The sequence below is a fragment of the Neoarius graeffei genome, chromosome 19 (genome assembly GCF_027579695.1).
Source record: "Neoarius graeffei isolate fNeoGra1 chromosome 19, fNeoGra1.pri, whole genome shotgun sequence".
NCBI classification, from domain to species: Eukaryota; Metazoa; Chordata; class Actinopteri; order Siluriformes; family Ariidae; genus Neoarius; species Neoarius graeffei.
In genome coordinates, this window is record NC_083587.1 from 21,878,779 (window position 1) to 21,891,789 (window position 13,011).

The 13,011-nt window shown below is 40.1% G+C and overlaps 1 protein-coding gene across 3 annotated transcripts in view; it reads left to right on the plus strand.

Moving 5' to 3' along the window:
- The window catches only part of prex2 (phosphatidylinositol-3,4,5-trisphosphate-dependent Rac exchange factor 2), a 266,799-nt gene that overhangs the window by 200,697 nt on the left and 53,091 nt on the right, over positions 1 to 13,011 (plus strand). For all 3 annotated transcript variants that reach the window (XM_060899865.1, XM_060899866.1, XM_060899867.1), the window contains 3 exons: positions 42 to 83; positions 4,784 to 4,986; positions 10,090 to 10,192. In XM_060899865.1, the coding sequence (XP_060755848.1) occupies positions 42 to 83; positions 4,784 to 4,986; positions 10,090 to 10,192 (348 nt within the window). The remainder of the gene's footprint in view (positions 1 to 41; positions 84 to 4,783; positions 4,987 to 10,089; positions 10,193 to 13,011) is intronic.

Genomic DNA, 13,011 nt, shown 5'->3' on the forward strand with positions numbered 1-13,011 from the left:
AATTAATAAAAAATGTTATATTTGATATTTTTTTGTTTCAGAGCTCAAAACGAGACTGCTGCTGGTGTTACTCCAGTATACAGGTACGTGTCAGTACATTTATACTGATTCATTTGACAGCTGAGTTGGGTTTTTTTTTCATCTGAGGTAGAATTCTATTCAAACACCAGTTGAGGGTTAAAGGTCATGCACAAGGAATCTTAGTTTCTGAGCTGATATGCTCTCTTAGCTTCCTGTGCAGGACTTTTACATTTACGTTGTACATTTACAGCACATATTTGGAGTAATGTACAACCCAAATTCCTAAAAAGTTGGGATGCTGTGTAAAACATAAATAAAAACAGGATATGAAGATTTGCAAATCACAGAAACCCTATATATCATTGGAAATAGCACAAAGACAACATATCAAATGTTGAAACTGAAAATTTTTATTGTTTTTTGAAAAATATATGCTCATTTTGAATTTGATGTCAGCAACACGTTTCAGAACAGTTGGGACAGGGGCAACAAAAGACTGAAAATGTTGTGTAATGCTAAAAAAAAAGTAATTAGGTTAATTGGCAACAGGTCAGTAACATGATTGGGTATAAAAAGAGCATCCCAGAGAGGCAGAGTCTCTCAGAAGTAAAGATGGGGAGGGGTTCACCGCTCTGTGAAAGACTGCGTGGACAAACACTGCAACAATTTAAGAATAACATTCCTCACTGTAAAACTGTAAAGAATTTGGGGATCACATCATCTCTGGTACATAACATCATTAAAAGATTCAGAGAATCTGGAGAAATCTCTGTATGCAAGAGACAAGGCTGAAAACTGACATTGGATGCCTGTGATCTTCAGGCCCTCAGGAGACACTGTATTAAAAGCAGACACGTGTCTGTAGTGGAAATCACTGTATGGGCTCAGGAACACTTCAGAAAACCATCGTCTGTGAAAATAGTTCATTACTGCATCCACAAATGCAAGTTAAAACCAGATATAAACAATATCCAGAAACAGCACCACCTTCTCTGGGACCGAGCTATTTTACGATGGACTGAGGCAAAGTGGAAAATTGTCCCGAGGTCTGACGAATGAAAATCAGAAATTCTTTTTAGAAATCATGGACACCACGTCCTCCAGGCTAAAGAGGAGAGGGACCATCTGGCTTGTTATCAGTGCACAGTTCAAAAGCCAGCACCTGTGAGGGTATGAGGGTGCATTAGTGCACATGACATGGGTAGCTTGTACATCTGGGAAAGCATCATTAATGCTGAATGATATAAACACATTTCAGAGCAATATGCTGCCAGACAAAATCTTTTTCAGGGAAGGCCTTCCTTCTTTCAGTAAGACAATTCCAAACCGCTTTCTGCACATATTAAAACTGCATAGCTCCATAGTAATAGAGCTTGGGTGTTAAACTGGCCTGCTTGCAGTCCAGACCTGTCTCGCATTTAAAACATTTGGCGCATTATGAAGCGCAAAATACGACAAAGGAGACCAGAACTTTTGAGCAACTGAAATTGTATATCAGGCAAGAATGGGATAACATTTCTCTTTCAAAACTACAGCACTTGGTCTCTTCAGTTCCCAAACATTTACAGAGTGTTGTTAAAAGTAGAGGTGATGCAACACAGTGGTAAACATGCCCCTGTCCCAACTTTTCTGAAATGTGTTGCAGACATCAAATTCAAAATGAGCATATATTTTTCCAAAAACAATAACATTTCTCAGTTTCAACATTTGATATGCTGTCTTTGTATTATTTTCAATGAAATATAGCGTTTCCATGATTTGAAAATCATCACATTCTGCTTTTATTTACAGTTTACACTACGTCCCAACTTTTTTGGAATTGGGATTATAAATAATAACCTGTGTATTTATGCTAAAACAGTTATCTGCCTCAGGCTTGGTGAATATTGGTGAATAATAACGTCGACTTTGTCTCATTTACCGCATTGGCTCAAATATAAGACGGTGTTTTTGTTGTAAAAAATAGCTCTTAAAAAGGGGGGTCGTCTTAAATTCGCGGACTAGACAAAATGCCGCCAAAAACGATAGGCCCTATTTTACAACGAGTGTTTACACTTAAATTACTGAATCGGCCACCGTCCCTCACAACAATGCAGCACTGAAAAATGGAGAAGTCAAGAGATTTCCTTGAACAGAGTGGTTCGAAGGCTAGTCAAATTAACCTACAGCTTAGACGGAGTTATGACGCCAATTTCAAAATTTTGGTAGTGAATGCGGCCGACTCATCAAATAACTCTCAAGCTGCCAAAAAATATGGGGTTACGGAGTGCAATGTTCGTCGGTGGCGAACCCAGAAAGAACGTCTTAAAACCGCTAACAGTAAAAGAAAATCTTTCCGCGGGCCTCAACACGGCCGTTTTCAGGAAATTGATAGGAGAGTCTGTGAATATGTGACAGAAAAACGTAAAGATGGAATGCCCATAACCAGAGCCATAATGCAGCTGAAGGCTTTGGAGATCGCTAAGGAGCTGAATATACCCACAGAGGAGTTCAAAGCTAGTCTTGGGTGGTGTTAAAGAATGATGCGGCGCAATTGTAAACCTTAATGGATTGTTTAATGCATTGTTTAAAGCATTTGCACTGTTCTGCAAATTTATTCCATATACCCGTAGGCTATGGGAAGTTATGCATTGACATTCTGAAGTTTATGAACTTTCAGTCTAAACCTGACAAATTTGTTGAATTAATGCAATTTAAATGTTTTAATTTGGCTTGTCTAGTAGCCTGCAGTTTAGCCTCTTTTTTTACTTCTATGAAAAGTGTTCACGGAAATGAGACTGAAATGACCTCTATTTAAATGTGAAAAACAAAAGCCTCTAATTTTAAACAGAATTTTGAAATAAATACGCTTTATATGAATGAACATTTGGTCTTCAAAAAACTTTTTCCCCAAAGATGAACTTGGAAAAGGGGGGGGTCGTCTTACATTCAGGGTCGTCTTATATTCGGGCCAATACGGTATTTTTCACCAATATTCACCTTGCCTCAGAGCATTTTTTAAGGATTTTCCACTAGGAGACCAACTGGTCTGGGCAATACAATCACAGGCCTCAGAGTCCATGCGGCTGCACCGCTGCGGCATATTCTGTGATGCAAAATGGTTCACCAAGCACCAAACACACTACAGTGACTACACAGCTATCAAGAGCAATTACCAAGCACAAATGTTATGTCAAAGACACTCAAAGTTACACAGTAATGACATCGGATTCTGACATCAGCCAGCTCAGTAACCAGATTTTAGTTTTGTTTTTCTTAACCAACATGATCTTGTGTGTATATCTTATAACATAGATCTTCGTTTTCCTTGTTAAATATATACTTACCGTACATGGTACTTGGTTAATTAATTGCAACTGATTGAACCAAATGATAAGACATAACTTGGTTTAAAATTTGGTCTCCTAGTGAAGCTGGTTTGGCATTGACTAGGAGACCAAATCTGGCCACTGGGAGACCATTTGGTCTCCCAGTAACTATGTTAAAAAATGCTCTGCCTTGCCTTCGGCAAATAATTGTTAATTAACAACAAGTTTAGGGTTAAATTCAGGATGCAGGATTCAGTATGGTATGAGAGCATAAAAACTCGAGCATGAAAATTGATTCCAAAGTGTCAGTAACAGCAAATTTGACATTCCTGTCTTTTTGTTTAAACTTATTGACATGACCTAACCTGATTGACTTCATGTCATTGCTGTTTGTCTAATAATAGCACCGATTCTTCCTTTCACTGCTTTTCTTTTGAATTCATTTTTAATCCTTGTTTTTGACCACCGAGCAAAATCATGTGCTTGCAAGGGTCAGGATTTTGACATTTTTCTGGATTTTCAATTACAAACTCAGAACAACAACAACAAGAAGAAGTGCGAGATTCTGCACAGTGATATTTCCTCCTGTCTCATACTGTATCTCACCATGTTCCAGCTTTCTCTGTCTAACTTCCTCCTCATTCTCATGTCTTTCTCTCTGAATGCTGTCCTCTATTTCACACTTTCACTGCCCAATTTGTCCATTCTCTCTCTTACGCTGCTATCTCTTATATCTTATGTCACCTGTTGCTCTCTGGATTCTTTCTCTAGCCTGTGAGTTCTTTGTCAATCTGCCTTTTCTGTTTTTTAATCTTTTTTTAAATTCTCTGTCGTTCTTCATTTTGTGTGTAGAGTATTTCCTATTGTCTCTATTTTTGCTCTGTCGTTCTGATATACTGTCCATTTTAAAAACAAACACACACACACACACACACACACACACACATATATAATAATAATAATAATAATAATAATAATGATTTATTATTATTATTATTATTATTATTATTATTATTATTATTAGGCTGATACCAGATGGTTGTTTTATCTACATTTCTCTCTTCCTATCTTTTTATGTCATATTCTCTTTGCATCTTTCTTTAAGCATAAATCTTTCTCTCTTTGTCTGTCTTTTCGCCGTCCACCTCCCCTCTCCCTGTCTATCTGTCAATCTCTCTCTTTTGTCTCTTTTTTAATCCATACATCCATCCATCCTTCCATGCCTACATCTCTGCTCTCCTTTTTTACTTGATTGTTTACTTATGTCTAGTTTATGCACATTTTATTTAAGTGACTGCTGTTGTTGTATGTGATCATAAAATCAAGGATAATCTATCTATCTATCTATCTATCTATCTATCTATCTATCTATCTGTCTGTCTGTCTGTCTGTCTGTCTGTCTGTCTGTCTGTAAAAGTAAATCTGTCGTGTTTCTCTCTCTGTCTCTCTGTCAGACTCTGAGATCCAGTTGAGGAGAGACATGGTGTTCAGTCAGAGTCTGGTGGGAGCCGTGTGTAGTTTTGCTGAACACTTGCTGGCCGTGTTGAATCGTGTGCTCGGGGGTGAGAGTGAAGCTCAGGAGAGTCGCCGCTGGCTGGATCAGATCTCTCACGCTGGCCTGCTGCTGCACTTCCAGTCCCTGCTCTCACCCAACCTGGTGTGTGTGTGTGTGTGTGTGTGTGTGTGTGTGTGTGTGTGTGTGTGTGTGTGTGTGTGTGTGAGAGAGAAATTGTGTGTCTGGGAAAACAGCTCACAGGAGACATCCGTATTTAGCGCTGCAGCTGTGGCTCGTTTTGGATGACATTTCAGAGTCGGGATCGGATTAAGAGGGATCAGATCTAGCTCGGTCACTTCCCTTGATAGTTGCACACATCTGAGTTGAATCTGAGAAAGATGATATCAGCAAGCTTTGGGTTTGGGTTGGTTGTGTCAGTTTGATGAATGCTCATTTCATGGACTTCAAGCAAGTCTTCTCACCTTCTTAATAGATTTTACGCTGCTTTCAGACAAAACACTTTAGCACTTTAACACTTTATTCTCACAACACTTTGACACTCTAAGCAGTGAAATGTTCAAATTGTGATTGTTCGAGTTGCAAATTGCGACACTTTTTGAATGAATAACCTACATTCTTGATCTTTAATGAGGTGCCATTACTTTAAGTCACTGGAATGCATTAAACAGTTGTAAGCAGTGTCATAAGCCCAGGCTACACCAGTAACAGTAACACCAGTGACAAATTTCTATTACAGATGTATTTTCCAAGTTGGCGCTATTATTATTATTATTATGTTGTTGTTGTTGTTGTTTTGCAGAAATGATTTGACAGGAAGATTGACAGATGTATCTCCAATGACACATCTCAGATATACACAAGAACAAATACAATTAACATATACACTCACTGGCCACTTTAATAGGAACTTGTTCTTGATTCTAAGATTCCTGTTCTTGGCTGCAGGACTGGAACCCAATGTGTTCTTCTGCTGTTGCATGCTGAGATGCTTTTCTGCTCACCACGGTTGCTATGAGTTACTATATCCTTCCTGGCAGCTCGAACCAATCTGGCCATTTTCCTCTGACCTCTCTTATCAACAAGACGTCTAATTCCAACCACAGAACTGTCGCTCACTCAGTGTTATTTTGTTTTTCGCACCATTCTGTGTAAGCTCTAGAGACTGTTGTGTGTGAAAACCCCAGGAAGGAGATCAGCAGTTTCTGAAATACTCAAACCAGTCCATCTGGCTCAAACCAACACCCGTGCTACAGTGAAAGAAAGTCACACTTTGAGATCACAGTAATTTTTCCCGTTCTGATGTTTGAAGTGAACATTAACTGAAGCTCTTGATTTGTATCTGCACGATTTGATGCATCGTGCTGCTGTCAAAGGATCGGCTGATTACAGAACTGCATAAAACAGTAGGTGGATGTATGGGGGTTCCTGATAATGTGGCTGGTGAGTGTAAATTAATAACTTCTTAAGCGTGGAGAGAAACACTACGTTCAGACTGCAACCTGAAACGGCCCATATCCGATTTGTTGTGAAATCCGATTTTTTTGTTAGGCCGTTCACATTACCAATTATATGAGACTTGTATGCGATCTCCAATATGAACGGAAAACGACCCAAAAGTGTCCCGCATGCGCAAATTGACACGTAATAAGCACATCTACGTAAACAAAAAAAAAGTGCACTCTTCATGTTTAATGATTTCTTTTTTTGTTTGTTTGTTTGTTTAATTATCTGGTTAGTGTTAAAGTGTGAGGTCTCGTGTGTGTTTTTGTTTCTGAACTGAAATGAAAACGTGTAGCCTGGTAATGAGGGTTGACTCCTAAATGTCTCTCTAATTTCTATATAAGTGCACTACATGTTACTAGGAAGTAATGGATTTTTAAACTCTATATAGTGCATTCGAGCTTCAGTAGGCAGTCATTTGGGATACGGCCGCTGTATTACCAAACTCTTAATTCAGGCTTAATAATTTGCACATATTTATTTCGTCATATTAATAAACTTTTTCTACATTTTTATAAATATTTATTTAGATTGTTTATAGCCAGCTGAATTCTGCAACTTCTCTCAGCGCTGGCTCAAGGTGCAGAAACACCAGTGCAGTTTGCGATGGAGATGAGGCGAGACCTGGCGATGTGGTTTTTGTGGCGGCGGCGGAACTCGCACAATAATCTGATTAATGTGGGCAGCAGACTAATGAGACCGAAGGTGTCAAATTACTGGAAATTTCCAGAACAATCTTATAATCTTGTAATACAGGATGGTTTAAGTTATAAATCAGTTATAGAAACTGTTTTATTTAATCAGGCAAACAGATCAACATCCAGGTCCCTGCCAAATCCACCATTAGCTTGATCAATTCTATAAAAGTCTATTTAAATTCTGAAAACTGTACAAATGTTGTTGTTTTCCACCAAAGAGGCGGGATTAGCCAACGCAGAATAGTGACGTTTGTCTCTTGTTGATGACGTGTAGGTCGCATGAATGCGACCTGTCCGGTCAGACTGCAGTCGCATGTGAAAATAACGGATATGCATCGGATTTAGGACCACATATCCAAGCGGCCTGGGTCGCATGTGAAAAAATCGGATCTGTGTCGTTCAGATTGTCAATAACAAATCGGATACAGGTCGCATATGGGCAAAAAAATCGGATATGGGTCGTTTCAGGGTGCAGTCTGAACGTAGTCTAACTCACCTGATTCTGGTTTACATGGCGGCTCATTCTTCTGAACTTTGACCTTTCATAAACTTCCGCAACACCTCGCGCAATGTAAAAAATTACAAGCTTTTAAAATTACATCACTGAAATGAAATGCAGGGAGAAATATTATTTTGAAATTATGTATTTTATATTATTATTGTTGTTGTTGTTAATTTATTTTCTTTTACACTACCGTTCAAAAGTTTGGGGTCACCCAGACAATTTTGTGTTTTCCATGAAAAGTCACACTTTTATTTCCCACCATAAGTTGTAAAATGAATAGAAAATATAGTCGAGACATTTTTCTGGCCATTTTGAGCATTTAATCGACCCCACAAATGTGATGCTCCAGAAACTCAATCTGCTCAAAGGAAGGTCAGTTTTATAGCTTCTCTAAAGAGCTCAACTGTTTTCAGCTGTGCTAACATGATTGTACAAGGGTTTTCTAATCCTCCATTAGCCTTCTGAGGCAATGAGCAAACACATTGTACCATTAGAACACTGGAGTGAGAGTTGCTGGAAATGGGCCTCTATACACCTATGGAGATATTGCACCAAAAACCAGACATTTGCAGCTGGAATAGTCATTTACCGCATTAGCAATGTATAGAGTGGATTTCTGATTAGTTTAAAGTGATCTTCATTGAAAAGAACAGTGCTTTTCTTTCAAAAATAACGACATTTCAAAGTGACCCCAAACTTTTGAACGGTAGTGTATAATATATTTTTAGTTTTATATTTTATGAACTTTTTTCAAAATTCTATAAATGGCACAACTAACTTTTTGTTTGTTGTAGCTACCAGCTGCTATTCAGAGCCAAAGCACAAAGCCGTAGTTGTACCGATAATAGCTCCAAATAAGAGAGTGCGGAAACCCAGGATGCAAATACGCATTTAATTATAAACTGATATTAAAAAGAACTTCATACTAGGAATAACAAGATGTCAGGGAGGAAGAACACACTGTGACTGAGAGCACAAACTGGAAATGTATAAACAACAATAACTGACCAAATGTGTGAGGAAAGTTCTGTGATCACAACTGGGTACAACATGGAGTGATGGTTATTCCAGTCGAATATCGGAAAGTCTCGATATGCAGATATCCAGATCTTAAAACATCGCCCCCTAGAGGTTAGGAGGTGTGAAATGGGGACCAAAACAATAACAAAAGCTCATGGTCTTAACTGGAACACCATGATGTGTCCAAAAAGGGATGATCTCATCTCTTTATCTGTAGCCGCTTTATCCTGTTCCACAGGGTCGCAGGCAAGCTGGAGCCTATCCCAGCTGACTACAGGCAAAAGGCGGGGTACACCCTGGACAAGTCGCCAGGTCATCACAGGGCTGACACATAGACACAGACAACCATTCACACTCACATTCACACCTACGCTCAATTTAAAGTCACCAGTTAACCTAATCTGCATGTCTTTGGACTGTGGGGGAAACCGGAGCACCCGGAGGAAACCCACGCGGACACGGGGAGAACATGCAAACTCCGCACAGAAAGGCTCTCGCCGGCCCCGGGGCTCGAACCCGGACCTTCTTGCTGTGAGGCGACAGCGCGAACCACTACATCACCGTGCTGCCCAAAAAGGGATGATTTTTGAGATTTCTATTCTTTGTATACTTCATGAAGATGTTTTCAGCCTTATAAGACCCTTACACTACTTTTTTTTTTTTTTTTTACTTTTTGGTTTGTGTGCAGTGTGAAACTTTATCACAAATGAACCAAACACTGTTGATGTAGCTGGAACTTTTTGTTCCAGCTCACGCCTCAGATACAGAGCTGTTGTTATGGCTATGGCTTTGTGGTCCAGTCCAACAGATTCACCACTTGAGCTGAAGAAGTTGCCGTCTGCATGGTTTGAAAAATTAGAATTCTCTACAGTTGAGGTTTTTCACTCTTATCTGCTGCACCATGTACAGGAAGAGGAGGTTAAACTGTGTAGCCGGGAGGAAAAACGGGCTTTTCCAAAAGCCTGTTTAATGCTCCTTTCTGAATCCTTTACAAGCTCAGAGAAGACCTTGGTGAAAAGGAAGGAATGCAGTTTGGCAAAAGTCACTCTCTGAAGCAGAAATGTCTCCAGTGATTGGTTAGTAGTGACTACAAATGATGCATATGGGCATTTTTGCACTCTTCTACTACTCCCTGCTTAGACCAGCAACTGTTAGTTCTGGAAAAGCACAAATGTTTCCAGAAATTGCGTTATGTCTGATTGTCCAAAGCAGTTCTCTGGACACCTTCATGAACAGGATGGAGTGGATCTAAAGCTGTAAAGATCTAAAGTTTGGTGGCTGTTTGAGATGGGTTTAGAGGTAGCGTGTGGTGAAGAGAAAGAGCCAGATGCAGTGAGGGTGAGAGAGGATTGTGAATAGAGGAGATGCTGCAGTGTAACTCAATGTGGTTGCTTGAGTTTGGAGCAGAAACTGAAGCAGTAGAGGAGACAGGATCCTTCTGGTCATATGAAACCTCACACACTCACATGCAAACACCGCAGCAGTACAGGAGGTGTTATATGGTGCTGTCTGTTCTTTCAGACCGATGAGCAGGCCATGCTGGAGGACACGCAGGTTGCACTGTTGGACCTGGAGAAGGTCACTTTCCATTTTAGACGCTTCGATGGAGAGCCGCTCGTTGCGAGTGAGTACTGTATCAGCGTATGATTATAATTCGATGACAATGCGATCAGTCCTGTGTAAACATGTAAAGAAATGCTGTGGACCAAAAATGGCTCAAACGATAGTGAAAAGAAATGTTTCAACATTAAAAAAATACTATAAGCAGTAATTAGTAAGCCATAATAAATGAAACAAAGTCAATATTTGGTGTGAGACGACCCTTTGCTTTAAAAAAAAAATGGTAGTCTCAGGTACAATGAACAGGCTTGTAGTACTCGAGTCTGACTCGTGCCCTAATTTTAAGAACTCGTGACTTGACTTGGACTTGAACACTGATGACTCGGACTCGTGCATAAACTGCATTAGGACCCGTAAATTGGAGACGAGGACTCAGATTTTATTCTTAATTTTTTGTAACATGCCATAATAATTTGGCATAAGATACCTGTATTTATATCTACATTAATTTTGTACTAATTTTGTGCAAGAGTGTCACACCTGCACGCCTTGGCACTTGCATCAGAGAGCCTCTTGGAGGCGCTCTGGACAGCGCACGTGCCAAGCAGACTCTCACACGTGCCGTAAACAACTCGCACCTGCACAGGATTAAGGCGTAATCAGCGTGCCGATATAAAACCTGTGAAAACACACTTACTTTGCGAAGTATTGAGTTGCGTTGCTGACACATTACTGAGCCTTATTTCCTTGTTTGGTTTCCTGATCCCTGATTTCCTGTTTCTTGTTTTTGATTCTGCCTGGTTGTGCCTCGCTCGACCTGTTGCCCGTTTTACAATTTTGCCTGCCATTCTGGATTGTTTAACGTCTTCACTTGTATTAATAAAACACACCTTCTGCACTTGCATCCGTCTCCCAACCATCTCTGACAGAATACTTCGCACTCCCTGATAAACAGAAGCACGTTCACCTGTTCATACGGTACGTCATGTTCAGGAACAAACTAATGTTAACGGCGCTGAAACAGCCATCATCAAATGGTCCAGTTGGAGTCTTGTTCTCAGACTCGACTCGGCTCAATAGTGGACTTGACTCGGACTCGACTCGAAATATTTTTTAATGACTTGAACTTGACTCGGACTTGAACACTGAGGACTTGAGACTGGACTCGGACTCGAGGTTTAGTGACTCGACTACAACACTGACAGTGAGTGAGCACAGTTGTATGCGGAAATGAGCTGTAGGTTTTACTGAGCATCTTACAGAACCAGCCCCAGTTCTTCTGGACACTTTGACTGTCACACTCGCTTCTTCATTTTGCACCAAAACCCAGCAGCCTTCATTATGTTTTCTTTTTTCATCTGAAAAGTGCTCTCTTATGGAATATGCTGCTCAGATACAAACTTTGTTTTTTTCTGTAACATTTACAACCCCGATTCCAAAAAAGTTGGGACAAAGTACAAATTGTAAATGAAAATGGAATGCAATGATGTGGAAGTTTCAAAATTCCATATTTTATTCAGAATAGAACATAGATGACATATCAAATGTTTAAACTGAGAAAATGTATCATTTAAAGAGAAAAATTAGGTGATTTTAAATTTCATGACAACAACACATCTCAAAAAAGTTGGGACAAGGCCATGTTTACCACTGTGAGACATCCCCTTTTCTCTTTACAGCAGTCTGTAAACGTCTGGGGACTGAGGAGACAAGTTGCTCAAGTTTAGGGATAGGAATGTTAACCCATTCTTGTCTAATGTAGGATTCTAGTTACTCAACTGTCTTAGGTCTTTGTTGTCGTATCTTCCATTTTATGATGCGCCAAATGTTTTCTATGGGTGAAAGATCTGGACTGCAGGCTGGCCAGTTCAGTACCCGGACCCTTCTTCTACGCAGCCATGATGCTGTAATTGATGCAGTATGTGGTTTGGCATTGTCATGTTGGAAAATGCAAGGTCTTCCCTGAAAGAGACATCGTCTGGATGGGAGCATATGTTGCTCTTGAACCTGGATATACCTTTCAGCATTGATGGTGTCTTTCCAGATGTGTAAGCTGCCCATGCCACACACACTAATGCAACCCCATACCATCAGAGTTGCAGGCTTCTGAACTGAGCGCTGATAACAACTTGGGTCGTCCTTCTCCTCTTTAGTCCGAATGACATGGCGTCCCTGATTTCCATAAAGAACTTCAAATTTTGATTCGTCTGACCACAGAACAGTTTTCCACTTTGCCACAGTCCATTTTAAATGAGCCTTGGCCCAGAGAAGACGTCTGCGCTTCTGGATCGTGTTTAGATACGGCTTCTTCTTTGAACTATAGAGTTTTAGCTGGCAACGGCGGATGGCACAGTGAATTGTGTTCACAGATAATGTTCTCTGGAAATATTCCTGGGCCCATTTTGTGATTTCCAATACAGAAGCATGCCTGTATGTGATGCAGTGCCGTCTAAGGGCCCGAAGATCACGGTCACCCAGTATGGTTTTCCGGCCTTGACCCTTACGCACAGAGATTCTTCCAGAGTCTCTGAATCTTTTGATGATATTATGCACTGTAGATGATGATATGTTCAAACTCTTTGCAATTTTACACTGTCAAACTCCTTTCTGATATTGCTCCACTATTTGTCAGTGCAGAATTAGGGGGATTGGTGATCCTCTTCCCATCTTTACTTCTGAGAGCCGCTGCCACTCTAAGATGCTCTTTTTATACCCAGTCATGTTAATGACCTATTGCCAATTGACCTAATGAGTTGCAATTTGGTCCTCCAGCTGTTCCTTTTTTGTACCTTTAACTTTTCCAGCCTCTTATTGCCCCGTCCCAACTTTTTTGAGATGTGTTGCTGTCATGAAATTTCAAATGAGCCAATGTTTGGCATGAAA